The sequence below is a fragment of the Equus caballus genome, chromosome 20, assembly GCF_041296265.1.
Source record: "Equus caballus isolate H_3958 breed thoroughbred chromosome 20, TB-T2T, whole genome shotgun sequence".
Classification (NCBI taxonomy): domain Eukaryota; kingdom Metazoa; phylum Chordata; class Mammalia; order Perissodactyla; family Equidae; genus Equus; species Equus caballus.
This window is the reverse complement of record NC_091703.1, coordinates 64,568,066-64,591,321: the sequence shown is the minus strand read 5'-3', so window position 1 is coordinate 64,591,321 and position 23,256 is coordinate 64,568,066. Positions and strand designations below refer to the sequence as shown.

General features: G+C 36.6%; 1 protein-coding gene across 8 annotated transcripts in view; it reads right to left on the bottom strand.

Moving 5' to 3' along the window:
• The window catches only part of ADGRB3 (adhesion G protein-coupled receptor B3), a 645,078-nt gene that overhangs the window by 44,703 nt on the left and 577,119 nt on the right, over positions 1-23,256 (bottom strand). For all 8 annotated transcript variants that reach the window (XM_014734522.3, XM_023625136.2, XM_070244801.1 and 5 more), the window contains 4 exons: positions 12,057-12,207; positions 9,284-9,353; positions 6,748-6,814; positions 4,195-4,280 (listed from right to left, as the gene is read on the bottom strand). In XM_014734522.3, coding sequence (XP_014590008.1) covers positions 4,195-4,280; positions 6,748-6,814; positions 9,284-9,353; positions 12,057-12,207 — 374 coding nt within the window. The remainder of the gene's footprint in view (positions 1-4,194; positions 4,281-6,747; positions 6,815-9,283; positions 9,354-12,056; positions 12,208-23,256) is intronic.

The following is a 23,256-nucleotide window of genomic DNA, read 5'->3' as shown; positions in this document are numbered from 1 at the left end:
TTTCACCATAGCCTCCAACCTAATAGCATCTAAACGGTCCATTCTGGTCCAGAGGATTTTGCAGGTACATTCAGATTCAAATTATTCAGATTCAATCTATTATATCATAAAAGCAAAGTCATACTGCATAGAAAAACTTTACACACATTTTGCTTTAGAAAAGAGTCCTTTGAAAATGGCTGGTTTATTAGAACACAATCTTTTTAGGAAAAACCAGAAAGAAATTACTTGAATCAAAATTCAAAACACCTTGAAATAATTGTGGTGTACTGCTTTTGTCCATTCCCATGTAGTCTTTATGTCTAAAATATAAATTTGCTCAGTAGGTTTTTTAAAAACATAATATTATAGTGGAGTTGCATTACCATGTGTGTAATTAAAGTGGCACAACAGAGAAAATCATAAGAAGCTCATAATTCAGAATGTCTGGTTTCTTTTTTAAAAAGTGTATACATTTGGAAATAGTGCTTGGATGAGAAAATAAACCTGAAAGCTATTAAGTAAGTACATCAATCAGTAGACCTATGAGAAAAATCAACACTTTCAGAGTTAGACATTGGGGTGGGGAATATGATACTAAAGCATTCACTTTACTGATTCAACCGGGATGTATGGAGTAGCCACATCACCAAACTTTTCAAAATAATAAGTAACCAACGGTCTATCCAGTTTGGTTCATGAGCACCTCAATGGGTGTGCCAGTGTGTTTGGAACTACTCTCAAAGAGTACTCAGACCAGTACCCTCCACTGTGGCTGCACATCAGATGTACACACTCAACCCCAAAGACTCGAATGTAATGGGACCCAGGCATCTGTATTTTTTAAAACTCCATAGATTATCCTGATGAACGAGCAGAATGAGCACCACTGCCCTAGCTATTCAGGCGAGTCTCTTCCACCTTGTTAAATATGAAATATGGGTTACCAAAGAGATGTAATACTTTTTCCTAGTTCATATGACCACTACGGAAATTAATATAATTAAAAGAATTCATAGTCTAGATACTAACTTGAGTTGCTGCAATGAAAAATAAAATGCTGTTTCTTTGTTATAAGGGCAATTATGCATTTATACAACAAAAAGTGCTAGCAACTTTTAAAAAATTGAATTTCCTTTAAGTTCAGATGTAAGCAACATCCTCTCAGAGCACCACAGCAGAACACACGTCATTTCATGCTCTCTCCAGGTTATTCTGTCTAGTTCTGCCTGATTGGTTCATTGTTAATACTATAAAAAATTCTCTGAAAAAAAATAGACCCCCTTCCTTTGGAAGAATCTCATGAAATTTGCACAAGATCCTGGTGGTCTCCTTAATTTCAGATAGATAAGATAAAGCATTTTAAAATAGTAGATAGGAAAGTCCCATTGCAGAAATAGAGAGAAAATGAAAATGTTCTGTTTGAGATGTTCTAAAAAGATACATGCTATTTTATTTTGTTTTCATTCTTTCCGACTATCATTTTATATAAGATGTGTTGATATTTGCAATAAATCCCCTCTTGGTAAACACATTTTATGTATTAGAAAAATTTAATCTAGTTTGGGTATTATAAAACCTGTCAAGCTCTTGTATTATTTATTAAATATTCATTCACTCATTCCTTTATAAATATTTATAGAGCATAAACTATATGCTTGGCAGTTTCTAATAATTGATTATAAAAAGAAGAAAGGGAACAAAGAAATAGAAAAAATGGGAGGGAGAACACCTTGTTACCGTATTTGATCCTAAGTAATAACATTTCCAAAAAAACACTTGATATAGATGTATATTCAAACAACCTGAAATGGTCAATATTTACAATTAGGGGGATCAATTTTTAAGGTAACCAATTAGCTTCCGGCTTAATGTTTCTTTAGTTAATCCAGATTATTTGTTCTTCACTGGGGTCTTTCTTTATTATTGTTCTCACTCCTTCTCTGTGAACTAAAATTAGCTTCAAACACTATTATCTTCTAAAAAATTTCCTTCTACTACACTTGGGGATAGAGAGCAAATTTCAGTCTATAGATACTTAAACTAAAATAGCATTTTATATTATAGAATTTTTTTTTTTTAAACTAGAGACATTAATCTGTTGAGTTCCTTTCTGCTTTGGACCATAAGCAGCATTCTGCTTTTAAAACATATATTAACAACATTTTTATTTCTCTAGCAGCAGCCTTTGAACCATAAAAACACTGTTTGACTCAGTTTTGCCAGGAAAACTAATGTAACTTCTAAGCATATTTTTAGACATAGTAAAATTATAAAACTACTATGTAGATTGAAATGGATAATTTCTAAATTCATAATGTGACAATTCCATCATTTCTCCTAAACCTATGTTATCTCTTACAAAGAGCTACATGAATCAAACTGGATATAATGTATAAAATAACTAAATGAGAAAAAAATACTGACTGCGAATTTAATAAATCCTTAGCATTATACTCATTCTGATGATCTCATCTCTTTTTCTGACCTCAATGTCATGAATGGTGGAGTCACAGAGGCTCGACTGATAGAAGTCGGGGTCCTCTGAAAACAACCTGTCCAGCCTGGCTTCTTCATCTCCTTCATCATAACGACAGCCACCACTCGTGGAGTGAGTGGCTCCTGTTTGCTAGATACTCTAACGAATGCTTTATACACGTTGTATTTCATATACTTTACTATGAGGCAAGAGTTATTACTCCCATTGTACAGATGAGAAGACTGAGCTTCAGAAAGATTAAATAACATGCCCAAAGACACACACAGGTAGTAAATTGCAGTGCTAGATACTGAGCTTTTTTTTTTTTACCTGAAAGCTTTATCCTAATCACTAACCAGCCTCCTGCAATTTCTTTAAAAAAATTACAAAAGTTTATACCGTTAGTGGCAGAATTGAGTTTCTATACCCAGGACTCAGTATTGTCAATTTATTCTTACATGATTAAAAGAAATAACTGAAGAAGCTATTGCTCCAATTCCAACCGTAAGTGACAGACTAACAAGAGCAATAGTGTGAAAATTTCAAGTTCAAATGGTACAGAAAGCACAGTGTTTGTACAAAGTCAAGTCTGCCTATTTAAAGATGCTACGGAGACTCATCTGAAGTGAAAAAAGTCTCAAACGGGAAGTGATTCCCCTCTCAGGAAGGAACTGACAGTGATGTTTTAATTACACCATTGCAGTCCTAATGTTTGATATGAATGATTTCAAACTTTTATATTGAAAGCCATTAAACCTAGTCTAATACTAGGGGGGGAAACACCTGGAGTATCTTATTTTATAAATCATCACATAGATTATAAAAACACAAAGGACTTAAAATTCTCACCAGTAGGTGATCAGATATTATGACCATTAAATAATGCCATAAACTATTAAAGAAACGAGAACAATTGTAGGGTAAGTTTTGAACGGAGGTACAGTTAAAGAGAAAGGAGAAAGCTATAAACTTTTAATAAGAAAAGATACAAAGGGAAATTCAAAAGCACTAATATTTTATTTCAGTTTCTACAAATTTGTATGGTGAGGTGATGACGTAGCCTTAACAAGCTGCTATCAATCTGCTTATGAAACGTCATTAAGTCATTAGACATCGTGATATGATAATAGTGTAAGATTGAAGGAGATGCCTTTCTAAATTTCACAAGTGGTTAAAATGTGCAAGTGGAAATTATGAATAACTCTTTCTAGAAAGTTATAGTCAAAATGTCATAAAGAATGAAAATATATGATAAGAGTCGTGTTTTGCAAGTGATTACTTCAAGTAAAGAATGTTTCTGATAGACACAATTAATTAAAGAAAATGCAGGCTCTTCGCCCTCCTAAGGTTTGCATGTCCTGATTCAGTTGTGTCCGTACTGACAATATGTTCAATCTACCCTCTTTTAGTTTGTGACCCAAACTAGGGGGTCTTTGCAACCCTCACATAAGGACACGTAGTTTAAGTCTAGCCTTGACATTTAATCTTGTTATCTTACAAACAAGCAATAGGCACATACCAACCCGGATTTTCTTAATGGCCTCTTTAATTACTTTTAGATTTGGGTCACATTGCTTAAGAAGAGCACATCGGAACCTGTGTGGCAGAATCCACCAGACACACTGGTTCGTCAGGAACACAATTCCAGGCACAGTCCAATGCAGTCAGTGAGGATGTGGGACCGGAGCATGGGACTCACTGTAAAGAACCTTCACAATCCACCACTTGCAGCTTACCCGGCTCTGTGTTTGAGCTTTTTATCTAGGATCCCATCTCTGGAAACAAGTTTATTAAATACCAGAATGCCAATCACCATGTTGACCTGTCAAACAGAAACAAAGGGTGACCTCTCAATGATATTGAAGGGAATCCAGTCTCGTTCTCCTGAAAACCCTCTTTCATCAATTTATAATCACCACAGAATTACACATTCTCTACGGTAGTGATCAGAAGCACTTCTCAAATATCTCATAAGTGCATAAAGAAACAGGGAAAAATTTAACAGTGGTGTGTTACTTTAAAGCTTTAAAGCACTTCAAGGACATTTAATTTCCACGCTTTGCAGTTAACACTGAGGAAATTAACATTCAGTTGCCTAAATTTCAAATGGTGCCATACTATGCCACCCTGGCATTCTTCCCCCGGAGTTCCCCCCGAATAAAATCAATTGGCTAAATGGGTTTTAGACTATGCCAGAGAGTCAAAAGATTTTGCGTCCTGTCCTACGTGTGAGGTTAGGGGGAGACCTGGCAGCTGAAGGTGCTAAGGATTTGTCATTGCCCCCAGCAGGGAGAACAGAATACCTAAACTCCTCACACTGTGTGGCTAATTGTCCTGTGGGGTGGGGGCATTTTAACACATCGTGCTTTTCTAGACAAAGGGGAAAGCCTATTCAACTCACCAGAATCCTCTAAGAAATGGACAGACACTAAGACCAATTCTTATAATGTGCTCTATTGAACACTCCTCAGCATTTTCTTTCTAACACTCTCTTACTCTCACTTAAAGGTCTTTTGCATAATGCAGCTGAAATGAAATCACACATATTTTTCTTTTTCAAGCAAAATTGTAAAAAGCTGTAGAGAGAGCTGTGGTCTATTTGTAGCAGCTGATGGTGAGGCGCACCGCCCGTTCTCTAACCTACCAGTGCTTCCCGATAAAGGAATCCAGTCCAATGCGGAACCAAGATGATCAAGGAAAATATTTTCTTTTTTTTTGCCTTCCTGCCCTTTACCCTCCATGATCAACAGAATCTTGGTGCCACCCCCAACGCAAATGGTGAAGCCTTTACACTGAAACTAGTAGTTCACAAAAATCTGTTTTAAATTAAGCAGGATGACTAGTTAAGAAAAAAGAAAACTTCCACTTCCCCCAAAACACTTTGACCAGATGAAATAAAGAGCTGGAATCCGTTTTATTGCTGGTGTAGAGAAGGTCCCAAGCATGTGAGGTGGGGACTTAGGAAGTGTCACTCTTCACAGCTTCCTGACAAGACACCGTTTCATCAAGAGGCTTATTCATCTTTATACTTTTCATTATTTGAACCAAGAGAAAAAGTGTATTCCATGGATTCTATTAATCTACACTCTAATCACGAGGGAATTCATCACCACTCCAAAGACTTTGGTCCTTCAATTACACACATACTCTGTTTCTTCATTTTAGGGTTATATGTAAATTAACCTAGTAGCTCAGACAAATAATTCAACTGATTAACTAAAATTCAATGCAGCAGACAAAAAACGTGTCCAATAGTTTCAATTTCCCTACACTCTTCTCTAACACTCACGCCTGGATTTTATTTTTCTTGTGAATCACAGTCAGTTTCTACTCCCTGTTATGATTTGGAGGAGGGAGAACAAATTTTTAAGGAAAAAAAAGCCACACCAAGTTATTAAGAAAGATGTCACTAGCCTCTAATTTATTGAATGAATTTTTCAAGAAACCAAAGGGTAATTTTCCAATTAGAGATCTAATTGCACAGCAATATGGATCTTTGTATTTAATTCAGACCATTTCTTTCCTTCCTTATATTTTTCAAAGATTTGTTGGACACGACAGATTTGTAATCAATAAATTCCGAGAGAGAGAAAGAAAGGCAAATTGGTAGGAAATTTCTGTGTTCCTACTATTACACATGTAAAGGAATTATATTGTGATTCCAAAAGAAAAATTTTAAATCCTTGTGCACGACATATGGCAGGAGTTCTCAACAGGGGGTGATGTTTGCCCCCCGGGAACACTGGGACATGTCTGGAGACCTCTTTGATTCTGTCAACTGGAGGGGACCACTGGTATCCAGGAGGTCAGGGACACTGCTGGACATCCTAAAATACGCAAGACTTTCCCACAACAAAGAAATATCTGGTCCAAAATGTCTGCAGCACTAAGGCTGGGAAACTTTGCCATGTGGGCATATATTTTTTTGCTGATAGCTCCCGCAGATCTCTCAATCTTAATAAGTACATAGATCATACAGAATAGTATACAGCCGAAATGACCCATGATGAAATTCTATACATCAACGAGGAAGAATTTATTGAAATTTACTCATTCTTCACAAATGTGAAATTACTGTAATTCCACACTCTCACATTTAATATCCTTTGTCTTCAAAGTAAGAATATTTTTGAGTAATACGGGACTAAATAGCGGCTGATATTTAAATTTCAGTAATAATTCATTGAACTTTAAATTTTCTACACAACAAATAGAAAATTGTCACTCTAATCGAAACAAAGTAGCCTTTCTTTGCTAAGAAAATAAAATAAGTTGATGTCAGTGTTTACCAGGACAACAGCAGCCGCAGGTCCAACGAAAGCATACAGCAGTCCTCCTTCGAGAGAGAGCCAGCAGCTGAAAACAACATCAGATAAAAACTAACAAAAATTAGGGATACGTGTTAAACCACTGAAGCGGCAGATAGAAATTAATAACTCAGATTATGCATATAAGTTTGGAATTTTGGCACATTTAACATTTTTTAATTAAAGAAATGCATAGAAGATGTGGAAAAAAAGCTAAAATTAGAGCGAGAAATGCTATATATCTCTGGAGGAAAAGAAACTTTTACTATAAGCCCTTATTTTCAGGCAGTTAAAACATTTTAGACAAATTACTCTTGCCGTGAGGTTTTTATATTGATTTTCAGTACAAAGGTGACTATTACTTAAGTTTTGTAAAATGCTGCTTTATATCCATTATGGGATTTTTCAAATATACTTTTAAGCAAGAAGAGTGTGTTTTTAGAGTCTTCGATGTGCCATTTACCTGTTCTTCCGGAGGCCATTGAGGTATTGGGAAGAACTGGTTTAAAAGCCATCATTACAGGGAATGGATAATCTACATTTCCCATGCTTTTTTATCTTCTAATTTTACTTTTTCCCCAGACTACTAAGAAAATTCACTAAACATAAGCTTTTGAATGAATTTAAGTGCAGCTGTGTTTATTTCCATCCCTAAATCCACCAAGAGATGCAGGTTGCACCGAGAGACAGGGTAACCACGGAGGTAGAAACACGCCCTCCATCACAGGAGGAACAGGAAGAGGGCACAGGGCCCAGCACTGGGGGCCTTGCCAGGTGGCCCATCTGCACGTGCACGATCCAGGGGAGTGGAAGCAGGGACAGTATGAGGAATCATTCTATCACAGCTGACGCAGGGTCACGCCTACCATTTCATGCAACTGCTTTTTGGCATCTGACCCTTTCGATGTTACTTCTCAGTCCACAGATTGAGCATGCTGCCTCCAAAGTTAACAACCAATAATAACTGTTCTCTCTCTCTTCTAAGAATAGAGATTCTATATTGGCTGTGCTGGTTATACGACTTATGTATTTGTTAAAACTCACTGAACTATACACTTGATAGGGTGAAAGTCTGTGTAAATTATACCTTAATTAAGATATTTAATCTAGTAATTAGATATATATGCACACACACAAATACATACATCAATATATACATAACATGAGCGCGTGTGTGTGTGTATTCAAAGTCTGTGTTTAGTTATTACTCCTTGCCATAACAGCGCACAGATAAAATTCTACTTTCCCACTTTGGGGTTGACAAGTTAATATCTTTTTTTTTTTTTAATATAAAATACCTAGAGAAAAAGCCCTTAGTTTGAATAGAACACTTTAGTTTCGTGACTCTGAGACTGCCACTAAATTTTACTGTATGTTTCTGTAAGTTAATCTTCCAACTGATAGATTACTCGTTGTGTTGTATTTGCTTTTAAACACAAACTCCTTGAAAGTTGGAACCATATCATCCATAATCCTCCTTCTTTCCATGTCCCCAACACAGTGCCTTTCAAATACTGGATTTATGCCAAAAAAGTCACACTACTGTAGAAGGTAATAGCTAAAAGGGAATCGTGCTGTGTCAGCACTACTCTACAACAGACAATGTCATGGTTTTCTCGATAACATAGATTGCATAAGAGAAACAAGTGCTCTGATCACAGGAGTTCTTTAAGTTCTTCAGAAGTTCCTTTGGGATGAGCAGGTGAAGTGATGCTTCCTGACACACTCTCAGTTTGGATGAACCCAGCAGAGGGCATAATTAGCAAACCCAAAGACAATTAAACAGAACCTCTCACTTTAAAACGTATGCTTCTAATAAGATGCACATGTCTCTCTCCGCTTCTGAACTGCCTCCTCAACTTGAAAGAGCAGAGGAAGGAAAACATGAAAGAGCATTGTTTTACATTTGAAATAGTAAATGCAAACTTTCCTTATAAATTCTCTCGTAGAATTGATCAGTATTACAGCTATGGTTAGGATGGGCTGACCCCATATCCCTTTTTCTCCCTTTGAATTTCTTCCATAGCCCAGGCATTTTCTAACGTGGAATCTATTGATTCCCCTAATCTGTAAGTTTTAGTACATATTACCCTAACATAGCAACAAAACTGGAACTAACATGACAAAACTTGGTTGATACCAACATATTTAGTCATCAATGAAATGAGAAGCTCAGATCAGAATCACATTCTAAAGGTAAACTTATCAAGACTTATCCAGTTCTAAAAAATTACTTTTGAGAATGAACATACAAAGCAAATACTGAAATATTTTAAAAACCAGATACACTGGTCTTATGAAATGAGAAATTAAAACAAGGATTCTGAACAGTGCTGCAGCATTTGCTTCCTAAGCTTTGTGCATTTGAGCTACCTTACCTCATTCCTCACGAGATTTCTACCACTGTTAATGGCTCAATGGCAAAATGGGAGCCTCAGCAGCGCCATCTAAGACTAACGAAGCCCACCTGATGCTTTACTTAATCATAAACACGCTTTGTCACTGTGGATGGACTTACTAATGATCAGTGCCATATCCTCTTGTCCTGGTGAAGCCCACTGATGTGGCCACTACTAATGCTGGTAAACCTGCAAGAAAAGCATTGTCACACTTCACATTCATCTCTAACCACTGTGCGCGCTGGCTCCAGAAAAGCCAGGACAAACTCAGGATGCTTAAATCGGAGGAACTACCTTTGGATGAATCACTTCATAAAGTGTGTTCCCATTACAAAATTTCCTTCAAGTACAAAAATATCAGAGCGACAGCTGGGTTTTTAACTCTGTGCACTTCTCCAGTGTTGCTAGGTTACCACTACATTTGACATGCGTCTAAAGGAAACTAATAACTGAGATTTAGTATATCTTTTAAGCTATTTTTTCCCTAGGGGTTTACACTCTTATAAAGGAAATTTATAGTTATAAAATCAGAAAGGCAAAAAATTGATGTTCTGGTGTGATGGAATATCACGGAAGTGGAACATTCAGTTGGCCACATGTTGATCCAGATGAAGTTGTGCGTATAATAAGATAGAAATAAATCTCATCACTTAATTCTTTATGATTTACTCATAATAACAAGAATGTAGCAACAGGGTTAGGGGCCCTAAGGAATTAATTCTGAGGCTCCCTGGTTATCTTCCTTTAACAATCCCGAACGAAGGTGAGAAACATGTGTCAGTTTCTCTCATGGACCTCCACGCATTGCTCAGTACCTCTTGGAATTCAGTCCCTGTATACCAGCACCAATTCTGACCTGACATCTGTAAGTTTAGCTTTCTGTGAACCACACTCACCTTACTCCCGTGCACGGAGTTCAATGGAAACTCCCTGCGTCTTGGTGAATAGCGCTCAGTCCAATTTATGATCTTTAAATTTTTTTTAAGTTTTCATCATGTCTTCTTTTCAGGAAGATCATGTTTGCCTTTTCAGGTTGGAAAATCCATCATCTAATTATCTTCTTGCATCCTCTCCACCCATCTCCTTTCTTCCTACCATTTTCCCTCCTTCCTGCTCTTCTCTTCTGTGAGTCTTTTCAAGTCACATAACATTCCCTCATGAGGTTCAATGTCAAAAACTATGGAGAGCATCTCAGAGGGACACACTGTATTTAACAAATACTGGTCTCTCTCTCTCTCTCTACATATATATATATATAGACACACACACACACACACACACATAATGTCCCTCCTCCTTTTTCTCCTTCTCCTCTTCCTCCCCTTCTTCTCTTCCTCCTTCTTCATGCTTGTCGTTAGTTGACTTTTTTGATTGGCTAGATCAAGCTAATTAGAAACAAAAAATTCTCCCCGGGATAATAGCTGAAGGGTAAATAGTCTTCATTCCATACAATTTAGATTTAAAAAAATTCCAAATTTATTATGTTGCACTTTGCCATAACGAAACTCATATGCCACACTCTGCCCCCTCGCAGACCATCTGAGAGTCTGGCACCATCGGTTGAGCTCTATTGCTACCAGAGTAGTTGAACAGTAGCTATAAACTTGTAGACCAGCTGTGAACCCTCTCCTCGAGAACTTTGGTAACGATGTTAAATAAGGTAGTTACCAATTGTGAAAATCGCCACTCTTTAAACTTCAAGAAAAGTCTCATTTATTTGCATTCTGTATTTCTTGAACCTATGGTATTAATTCATGACAAAATTGTCCCAATTTCAATATCAGTCCAACTTTAGAAAGTCTTTGACACGAAATCCAGACAAAAGTTTCATGAAAGTGTAAGCAGAATACCTGCTCCAGTTTCCTCTTAACGGCCTTCCCATCTGCCTGTGCAAAGACCCTGAGACATCAGTCAGACATAACAGTTCCTCAACGAAACCTGATGGATAACGTTTAAGCGTTCTTGATCCTATTTTTTCCAGCATGAATTATTCTGGAATTGTAATAAGTCCACTTATTTGTGATTTTTCTGTTTCCCTCTAGCATCCTGTTCTCCAGTCTTCTGTGACATTAGGCATTTATTATATATTTGGCCCAAAATTCTCCAGATATTTTTAGTGCAAATCTTTTGAAACTCAAAGGCAAACATGACAAAATCCTGGGGTTTTTCCAAAACTAGTTTCTTAAATCAATTAAACTAATTAATTTTAAATAAACTAAACTTACTAATTAATTCTAATTAAACATTAGAATCAGCCCTCTGAAAGGCATGGATCTATCTATCTTCAAGATGTCCATTTCATGAGGCAATTTGAGAGAAACTTTTCCTAATAAAGATTGGCAAAGAATTAACTAATTCTCAGTCTCTCAACAACTCTGTTTTTCCTTCGAGGCCCCCACTGACTAGCCATGAGGTTTCATTCACTCTCTAAATGGCTTCTCCCTGTGACGTAAAGAGCTGTAGTCTTTAACTGTTTTCAGCTTTCTTGGAACAGATGCCTCAAAGTTTTCTTGCAGGGAGTACACGACTAGTGTACAGGACTAATACGTCATGCCTTGAGCCCTGACCATTCTAAGATATTCTGCATTTTCAGAACACATTAGCAGAGAACGCTTTGCTTTCCGCCTATAGAGATCTCAGGTCTCACCTCACACCGTGTAGGCACTGTTGATTGTTAACTGACCAGGCACATGGTCATGCAGTACGTACTGCTTTTTCAAGTTCCAAATGTCCAAAGAATGTTCAAAAATGACCAGCCCCTTATGTCTCCACTTCTACATATCAAGTTGGACATAGGGAAAAGCAGCCTGGAGATAATCACCCTCCACAGCCTCATTATGTAAGTGCAAAGTCACTTTAACAAGAGCACAAAAGGTGTGTTAGTATGCTTACCCCATCCAAGGCACAAAAAGCGTTTCCGTATAAGCCGTGTCCTAATTTTTCCAGTCACAGCCATATATGACTGCCACGCCTCAGTCAAAACCCAACAGAATGAAGCCAGGAAGAAAAAGTGCAAAAATGCAGTGGTGGTGGTACAGATGCTCTGTGGAAACAAGAAAGACCCACAGTGACTACGGGGATCGTGTGTCCTTCCGAGGATCGTTAATCCCCAACCCACTGCTTTGATGGCAAATATCTACCTCTCTCCTGTGACAGAGCAATTAGGTACAGAAATAGAAACCCTGTAGTCTTTATGCTGTATGCAATATCTATGAGAGAAAAAAATATGTCCTAATTCCATTTGTGTGTTCAATTTTTTATGAGAAGCCTGGATGTAAATTTACACTCAAGGGAGATTAAAACGACTGCTTTACTTGAATTTTTTTCTTGAAACATAATTATGGGAATGGTCCTTTCTTTGGTTTAATTTAAGTTACAGGCATTTTGCATAATTCTTTTGGCTACATTCTTCATCCTTTCTTTTTAACTGATAACTCTTTGTTGTTTTATCTGTGTTGATGTCAAGATTACATTGCAACAGCCTTTCAAAAGGAAAAATTACTTTGCTTTTATACAAGTGTGATATTTAAGGTATAAGAGGAAAGCATAAAACAAGGTTTGGCTAATAGCCTAGAACGAAAATAACATCTGTACTTTAAAGTACTTAATACAGCGCTCTGTGTTATTACAGCACACTGTGGGTCCTAATCGAATCATTTTGAAAAGCTAATCGAGTCACCGACAGGACACAGCCAGGATTTCATAGATTCTTTTCTTTATGCAACTTAATCACTCTGAAGGTGCCAATTCTCAGTTACTTGTGACTCGTCTGCAAAGATGAGCAGCTTCATCTTGGTAAAGGCTGCTACTTAGTTCACTGTTGGTATAATTTCTTTGTGTAAATCTTGTTAAAATGCAAGTCTTTATAAACCAGAACCAGGAACCAAACTCATTTCTTCCTTTGTCAGTATCAGTCTCGCTGTTTCCAAAAACTGAATGGAGCAAAACACAGAACCAGGAAAAAAATCATAAAAACCTCATAATAAAGGTATAAAAACACAAACTCCATCTCCCACCTCCACTCCAAAGCAGAATATCTTTTTTAAACTTTGGCCCAAATTATTCACTTTATTTGTTTATTCGGTTGAAATTCACCAGATGTTAGTTTAGCTTTCCAGTTCTTTTAATCCTATAAAAAGAACTTTACCATGTTTATCTCACCAGGTTGCTTTTTTTTTTTTAAGATTGGCACCTGAGCTAACAACTGTTGCCAATCTTTTAAAAATATTTTTATTGCTTTTTCTCCCCCAATCCCCCCAGTACATAGTTGTATGTTTTAGTTGTGGGTCCTTCTAGTTGTGGCATGTGGTACGCCGCCTCAACATGGCCTGATGAGCGGTGCCATGTCAGCGCCCAGGATCCGAACCAGCAAAACCCTGGGCCGCCAAAGCGGAGCACGCGAACTTAACCACTCGGCCACGGGGCTGGCCCCTCACCAGGTTGTTTCAGTGACGAGGGATAATGGACAGAAGGTGAGCAGCGCTGGCAGGCAGGCAGCACACGCCCGACGGTTCACCTGTATCACCATCATTGTGTTAAGTAACACTAAGGCAGGTGTCGTCATTTTGCAGCATGCGATTCCTTATTTAAGTAAATAGTGCTTAAATCTACTTAGTACTTAGTTTATTCTTACAAAGATGATATGGCTTTCAGTACAAGAAAGTCATGGATTTCTGGAACCTCTTCCTCATACCCTCCCTCCTGTGCCAGGCATGATGCAGTGGCTTCCACCAATTGTGATTCCCTCCATACTCAAGACATTGAGAATTTTTCCCAGTTAAGGTTTAAATATCTAGGCTGACTACTTTGTTCCTTCCTGATCCGCAGTCCCTAATCCCAATTCGGATTTCAAAGACAACTCTTCCATTCTACACCCGAAGACTAGTTACACTGTCTAATTCACATGTCATTTCCTTCCACCGGTTTGTCTCATCTCAACTGTATGTGCTAGCAAAGGTATTCCCTCTCTGTTTTTAAACTATCAATTTGGGTAATATAAAACCATATGAAATGTTGAAATGTTAAATGCTAAGTGCTGGATGTGCTGAAATTTTATAAGAAATAATAAGAAGCTCCATGTCTCAGTACAGAAACTTTTAATTTGCTCCCTTTATACCATGTTTGTGACTTTGAGACTTCCCGATACTCACTTTATTCTAATACAAATTGAAATCCACATAATTTTGGGCTACTGACGTTTATTTCAATAATGTATGTCTCTCTGGATGGTCATGGGGCCACAACATGTGCAGGAAAATGTACAGTTACTGGGGAAGTGAGCCCTTCTACCATGGGCAACGGCATCCTACTGTGGTCAGATGGATACTCAGCCCTGTTCAGAAAGTGTCCCAAGCATGGGGTGAGCTGTCTCAACCTAAGGAACGTGTATGTGCGGACTAAGGAGGTCTGAAGTCACAAAAGTAATCTTGTATGAAGACTACAGCAAAACCCATGATCCTGAGAAAGAGAGAGATGGAGATACATTTTCTTTCATCATTGTGTGAAGAATCAGCATAAAATCAGACACTCCACATCACAGAACACACACTGATTTCTACTGATGTTTGCTAAGCTGTCTTTTTAAAATACAACTTCTGTAAATAGCAATTTTCAAATGAACTCTGTTATTTTCCACATTTGTCACATCACTTTCCGCAAGATTGGCCATTCTAACATTTGTAGCTCAGGATTCTTCAATCTCTCCTCCCACGTAACCTCAGTCTTGCATCAGCAATCCTCAAAGATCAACCATCCCTCGGATCCCCTCAGTGCTGGGGATTTTTTTCCTTATAAATCTCAAACTCCGATTCTCCTTTTCTGTAAACAGATTCATATCTTGTCACCTGAGTCTTCCTACCACTGGACCCACTGTCATGGCCCCTAGTCTTACAGCTTCTCCTTATCCAGCCTCTGTGTGTCTGCTCTTGACTCCCACAGTAGCCAGGTCCTCACAGCTCAGCATTTCAACATGACACTCACTAGCATCTCAATTTGGTCCTGCTTTAGAGTAAAGCTTATGAGTGTGGTTAAAAAGTACTACAAAACTTGAAAAGGTATTTGAATTGGCAAACTGAGCACTGTTTATACCTATCACCCTCATGAACACCCTTCACCCCAAATCCTTAGGGATGATAGGAAAGATTTCATTAAATAACTGGAAAGACGTGTAAACTGTGATAGACTAGAAACTGTCAGAAATGCCTGAAGAACAGAACCCAGCGGCGGCAGACTGAAGAAGGACGACCACAGCCCCAGACTAGATATGGAAGCAGAGATGAAGACGTGGAAAGAGGAGAGTCACGAGACGGGATGACAGGAGGTTCGTACATCTGTTTAAAAAACTTCCAGAAGGAAAAAAATAGAGAAAATTGGGGGAAAGGACAGCATTTAAAAGAAATATTTTGAGAAAATTTCTCAGAACTTTAATGACCCTCTGGCTGAAGGATAAGTTAAAGGTACACACACACCTAGATAGATTGTGATGAAATCTGTGAACATCAAGAATAAAAAGAAAATCTTAAAAGCTGTCAGGGTCAAAAGAAAAATTACTTACAAAGAAACAAGAATGAAATTGACATCAGAATCCTTGTGAGCAACCCAGGCTACAAAAAGACAGGAGAATAATATTTGCAACAATGTAAGGGAAATAACTTTGAAGACAGAACTCTACACCCAGCCAAACTATTATTCAAGCGGGAGGTAGAAATAAAGACATTTTTAGAATTGAAAGGAACTTTGAAGTTTATTGCCTCAAGTTTCTCTCTGACAGAACTGTGGACAATATAAACCAATAATAAGAAGAAACCTGGAGGAGAAAAGGAGATAAACGAAGTAACGGACAGCAAAGAAAGTAATAAAACATATTAAGTCTAAATAAATGTTTAAAAAATTAAGTATACATATTTAAATTTTTAAAATATAGATATAAAATTCTACATAATTCTTGGATATAAAATTCAAAATAATATTAATGACAACTAAATGTTGAGAGAGACAAAAGTTGAGAGAGAGCAGGGGAAAACATGCTCAGCCTTTTTATTGTTCTCAGGAGTATTAGAGACACTGAGTAACTCTAGATGGGAGAAAAATGTGTTTGAACAGTTATGCTAGCAATGTGAGGGTAACCACAAAAAGGTAGAAACAGATAGCACATTTGTAAAATAGCACAGGAAAAACAGAACTAAGAATAAATCTCTCAGTCCAATTAAAGGTGGGCAAAGAGACAACAAACTAGAAAATATGATAAATAGAAAAAAAAAAACAAGAATAGCCCCAAACATATGAGAAATCACAATAAATGGGAATGCTCTAAATTCGCTAGTTAAAAGTTAAGAACTTTCATATTCGCTAAAAAAAAATCAAAATTTTTTTTGTATGTAAAGAGACATACCTCAAACCCAATGACACAGGAAGATTGAGAAAAAAGAAAAGAGCTATATTAAGCAAATGCTAATATGCAAAAATCAGATGGCACAATGTTAATACTGAAAAAAGCATTAAAAGAGATGAAGGACTTTTCATACTGACACAAGGAGCAGGCTGCACGGAGGTCCCAGAGGAACGCATCTCCACGGAACTAAGAACAATGTTTCCAAGTATCTGAAACCCAAACTGAGAAGACTACAAGGACAGACCATCAAACTAAGTTTATTATGAAAACTCACCCTACAGTTCTCAGAAAGTCACAGAAAAAGTGAAAAAAAATAATAATATGGAACATTATATGACCAATAAAAGTGATTAATCTTCTTTCTTTGCAACATTATATGTAAGAAACAGAACACGTACAGCTCTTTAAAATACAAATAAAATATTTATAGAAGTTAACTAGTCTGAGGACAGAAAGTAAAACAAAATAAATTCAAGAAAGTTTATAATACATAGGACATTTTCACAAACTGCAATGCAATGAAATTAGCAATCAAAATGAAAATTCTGTACCTTTTATGGGAAAAACTTTCAAGTAATTGAGAAAATTAAAGATAGTCTAAATTATAAACTATTTAGAACTGAAAAACAAGGAAATATATATATATATATATATATCAAAACGTGAGGTTTTGCTATGACAGTACTCAGTATAGTTAAAGCCTTAAATAGAAAACGATAAAAAATGAAAATAAATGGGCTACTTAAATCAGAAGAAGAAATTTAATAGAGATAAAAGCAGAAATTAACAAAATGGAAAATTAAAAAAAAAAACTCATCAAGTTAATCTATAAAGTCCAAGCTGATTTAAAAGGCCAATAAAGCAGCTAAACTTTTGGCAATTTGGATTTTTTTATAAGGTGGGAGAAAGCAAAATAAGTAACATTAGTATGAAAAAGGTTATTAAAAGTATAAAGAAGAATAGCATCTACTGTACATACATAAAGTTGAAAACTTATATAAAATGGACATTCTTCTAAAAAAACATAAATGATCAAAACTGGCCTGAGAGATAAAAACATAATCTTAGATAAAACTGAAAAGTAAATTTGAAGAAATAATCCTTCAAAAATGACAAAAATTTCAGAAAAATTTACAGGCAAATTCTAACAAACTTAAAGAATATATAATTCCCATTTTATAAAACATTTCCAGGACAAAGAAAAAGATTATAAGTATCTGACTCATCTTACAAGGCTAGTAAATTATAATTTATAATTTATTATAAATTATAAATATATAGTAGTATAATATCGACACCAAAATGAACAAGAAAACTATAAGCCACTTCCACTTATCTACATATATATATGAAAGTGTTAAAGATCAAACCCAGAAATATAGTAAAAGGGTAATAAATCACTATCAAGTAAGAGGGAGTCCAGTAATTCAGCATGATTCAAGATTAAAAGTGACCTCCATATAATTTATTATATTAATAGATTAAAGAAACTATATGATATCAATAAATGTGAAACATTACAATAAAGTACAAAACCCAAGTATCATTTTAAAAAATCTTCATTGCAAATTATGAATAGAGGAAAACCTTCTTATTTAAGAAAGGTTATCTCCCCAAAACTTATGATGAAAATCATATTTTAATAGTGAAATATTAGATGCAACCCCATCGCTCATGAATACAAGTATGTCCACCACAACCTCTGCTCTTCTCTATTATATAGGAGGTCCTCACCAAACAATATAAGAAACGGTAACAGACAGGAAGAGAAAATATTGCCATCATTGCAGAAATATATATCGCCTTACCAGAAAACCCAAGAGGATCGATTTTTAAACTATTAAAAATAAGAATCGACGAGGTGGCTAGATACAAGATTGACATACAAAAATTACATTTCCTGTACATGAAATCAATATACAAAACTAATTTTCCTATACATTAACAATAAGTAATACAAAATTTCTAACTAATCATGACAGATTTCTCCCTCTTCTCCCTCCCAAACCATGTTAAAATGAACAAGTTATTAAGCCAGTAGCCTATTCTGTTCTGCAGTAGGCAACAGTGAACTCAAGGTGTTGACAAATTGAGAAGATGCTGAAGGAAGCTAAAACTCTATTTCCTTCCTAACTCAGCGCAGCCCAGCACCAGCACAGGCAAGGATAGTCTCTGAAAAAAATGAATGGATTGGGCTCTGAATTCAGGCACCAGTCTCAGCAGTGGGCAGGTGCACAAGGCAGACACCACGTATGTATTAAACCATATGGCCCGCCCCACATTTCCCTCCCACTTCTACTCCCAGGATGCCAGCGGGTCAGAGATTGAAATTCTCCCCTGAGGGGAAAATCTTCATCCACTGGCTCATCCTTGATTGACATACTGTGAAATCCACCTTTCAATAAGTCCATCTACCCATGCAGAGCTTCAAGTCACTTTTTAGGGCCTTGCTTTTATATGTGAATACGAAGTCAAGGATAATCAAATAACTGAGAAAATCTTTCAACATGGAAAAAAGAGAAAAAGCCAAGCAAAGAAAAAGAAAAAGTGGGGAATGGGGAGAGACAATAGGGGTAACAGAAAAATAAAAGCTTCAAAAGCTAATTAAGTTCTTCAGAAACTGAGAAAAGAAACTGTACCCATAAAACAAAATCACTAGGGAAAGATTATCAGATGAAAGAAAAGGTCCTATTCATAATAACAACAAAAACTATAAAACATCGCACACACATTTAACAAAACTGTGGGAGGGTTCATGTAGAAAATTGTAACATCTAATTGAAGGACACAAAACAAGGCATGAATAAATGGAAAATACATTGTGTCCATCTTCCCCAAACTGATCAATATATTCAGTGCGATTCCCATCAAATCTTAATTTTTTTCTTTTTTTAGTTTGACAAGCCAATTCTGAGCCATAGAGAAAATCAGACACAAGGAATAATCCAGACAGTCTAAAAAGAGAAGAAAGCAGGATAGAAGTCTTCCTAATGATATAAAACAGAATTACAAGTAGTCAGATGGTCACCATCCCTGCTTTGCACAGGAGGATCTGGAGAAACTAAGTAACTCCGCCATGTCTCACGGTTAATGAGCACGGAGCAGGGGTTAAGCACTGGCTCTGACCCAGAGCATGTGCACTTCCTTAGCCACTTCACACTGCCTTCTGACAATATTTTGCTCATTCAGAGTCTAATCCTCACAATCTTCTTCCTCCTTCTTAGACTCCAGCTTTCCTCCTTGCTCTCTTATATCAGAGGACCCCGCCTTTAACACTACTGATGAGGTACAGACCATTTGTATTATCGCTATCTTCATATTCCCTTTGCCCCTCACCTTGAAATTTCCCCCTATCTTCATCCACCCCCTCCTCCTCTGCAAAGCAAACCCTTCTTCCAGGAGATGGGGCAGTAGACCTAAGCCGCAAGTCCCTAGAGTCACACTGTGTGTTCACACTGACTGCTCCGTTTACTGGTTGTTACTTAAAATCTCTGTGCCTTGATTTCCTCACTGTAAAAATGAGGATAATAACAGCATCTACCTCATAGCATTGTTGTAAAGATTAAATGGCATGATACACACAAAGAGCTTGATACATAGTTAACTACTCTCCGTCCCATATTTGGTCAACTCTATACTCTCCTCCTTTAATTAGTTCCTATATACATAATCTCTTAGTCCACAAATCTGTTTGAAATCTCTATCTTCAACCAACCAACCAACCAACCAACCAATCAGACTCCTTTTTACTGGTTTATTTGTGGTTCTCTTTGGGTTGTTCTTTCTCTTTCTAGTTGTGGCCCAATTTCTTGAAAGGTTAAGCTCATGTACTTTCTTCTTGCCATCTAGCATCTCCCCTGAATTCCCCTCCCACAGGAATCACCTATGACTTCCTAATTTCCAAAGCTAATGAATAGAATTCTTTTAGTTTGCCACAAAAACTTTGGACCTCAACATTCTCACTTATTAATTACGAGGGGTGGGGGGTTTTTTTGTGAGGAAGATTGGCCCTGAGCTAACATCTGTGCCAATCTTCCTCTATTTTGTATGTGGGACATTGCCACATCACGGCTTGATGAGCAGTGTGAGGGTCCTCTCCTGGAATCTGAACCCGTGAACTCTAGGCTGCCAAAGCAGAACACGTGAACATAACCACTGCACCACCGGGCCAACCCTGAGATTTCTCACCCTATGATCTTTAAAAGCTTCCCTAGCTCTAAAATTTTATAATATCATGAATTTCTCTAATTAAGGATCTTGTTGGGCTATTCACTGCTTCTTGAATTAATTTTGCCAATTTAGGTTTTCCCAGGAAATTAGCCATTTCATTTGTATTTTCCAATGTCTTAATAAACAATTGTATATAATGTTCTTGTAAGTTTTAAGAAATACAATTTTTCCATTTCTAAGGTTGCCTATGTTTCCTATTTCTTATAAAGTTTATCAAAGATGTCTGTTTTACTAATTTATTTCAAGCCTTAATGATTCTTTAATTTCAATTTGAAAAATATTAATTCTTACAGTGATGACTTTCTTAAAGTGTGAACTATAATTATTTACTCCTTTCATTTGGCAGATTTTCAAGAATTACAAGAACAAGTTACTATGTTTACCTTATTTTCAACATTCAAATAAATAAGAGAAAGGGTGTCAGCATTTAAAATTAAGCAATCGTAGACACCTACTTTGTAAATATTTCAAAGAGCAAAACAAAAAATGCTTTTGATGAGAGATCTATGATATAAAAAACCTCCACGGAATATAAAATATAGAGAAGCTTGTTTTGCTGGAAATGTGAGAAACAGAATATTGAAATTAAGTACTTCAGTACAATATTTAGAAACTCTTAAATAGTATCAATATCTGCATATTTCAATTGCAGTATTTTTGGAGAAGTTAAGAATTATTGCAATTATTGTCACATTTCAACAATCTTAAACTGAAATAATTCCTCAACGTGAAGAAATTCTTATTTAAATTATTTAAATAATTTCCTCCATGCACATGCTGATTTATCCATAACAAATAAATTAGAAATATGTATATCTTGCTATTCACATGGAATAAAACATGTACAAGACACATACAATATACTTCTGGGACGCACCTGCAACTCTTTACATACGAATGATGCTATGGGGAGAATTTCTGGTTTGTAACCATAGTGATTTCAAAGACAGGCCCTTAAAGGCTCTGTTAACGACTGCCTATTTCCATTATTCAGAAAACAGTAGTTCTTACATGATAATTCTAAAAATGAATTATCATGAGGGTAAAATAAGACAATGGATAAAAAGAGCTTTGCACAAAGATAACATAATGTCACATAGATAATCGCTCAATAAATGATAACTGTTAACAATAAGATCATAATTAAAAGCTTAGTCAGTACATGAATTGACTTGTATTTGGCAAAACAAACGTATTTGAAGGTGTTTGACTACATTTAAAAGATGATGAGATAAACCCATCAAGCCCCTACCCTGCCTTAAACATCAATTTAGCAGCAACGCTACAGGGTAAATGCTTTATAAATGAGGAATAAAGCTCAGAGAGGTTAAACAACTTGTCTGAAGCCACAGAGCTGGCAAGAGAAGAAGTGCATGCTCTTCACTACAATATGTTGCCTTGTGCTGGGGAAGACCCCGGTTTTGCTAATATTTATATTTATAGGGTTATACCGTATCCTTTTGAGCTACCACACATTCTTTTTGAAATAAAAGTGCATGGATGGTAAACAGATGTTATGGTAAACAAACAAAAAATGATGTCAAATGACTAGTCCTTATCGTCCAAATCACCACCAACTAAAACAGAAGAATGCACCATGCAAAGTTCAGTGTTGGTTATGTAGATTCCAACTGCACATGTGCAAATGTCCTCTGAGGTTGTCAGGATAGAGCATGTCAACCCCGATGACATGGATCCTGAAACCCAGTGGGCATTGGGACCATAAGCTTCATCGTTTCACGACACCAAATTAAATGTTTTATGGTGTTAAGGATTCAATCACAAGCTTTCTGTTAATGTCACTTAATTCAACCTCCTTCCTTCCACAGCTGCTGTGATACGCTACATCAAGAGTGTGTCATTTATAAACAAATGACACGTGTCTCTCACAGACCCAAACACTTCACCTGTGCCTCCCTCCCACTGGATATAACGGACAGTATCAATAGCAGACATACGATGGGCTTTAGGTCTCTCTTGAAACCACCTGGTTCAGCATTAAACACAATTTGCAATCCTTACTGAAAAGCTCTGGCACAAAACTATGGGGAGGAAACAGCATTCTCTCTCTGATCCACCGTTTTCGAAAAAATTTTTGAAAAAAAGAAGATATTGCTAACACAAAGTCATGCATGCTATGAAATAGTTAATGAGTGCAGGAATGATACAAGCACTTCCTAAATATGACTACCTCAAACACCAGATTTTTAGAATTCCATATTAAAATAAAGCAGCACTATTAAAAAGAAGATACACGCTAGAGAGATGTCACCAGAGATAAAAATCTGTTCCACAGATGTCAAAAATATGTACCTTGCAGAAAACATGTTCATAATTTGAAGACCTTGGAAAGTTTGTCACACATAGCAGGAAAATCTGATTCTTTGGAATGTGTCCTTTGGGAATCCAAACAGTTGTACATCATACACAGCAGATGCTTCATTATATACTGTTATCTCCAGGCTTAGGAAA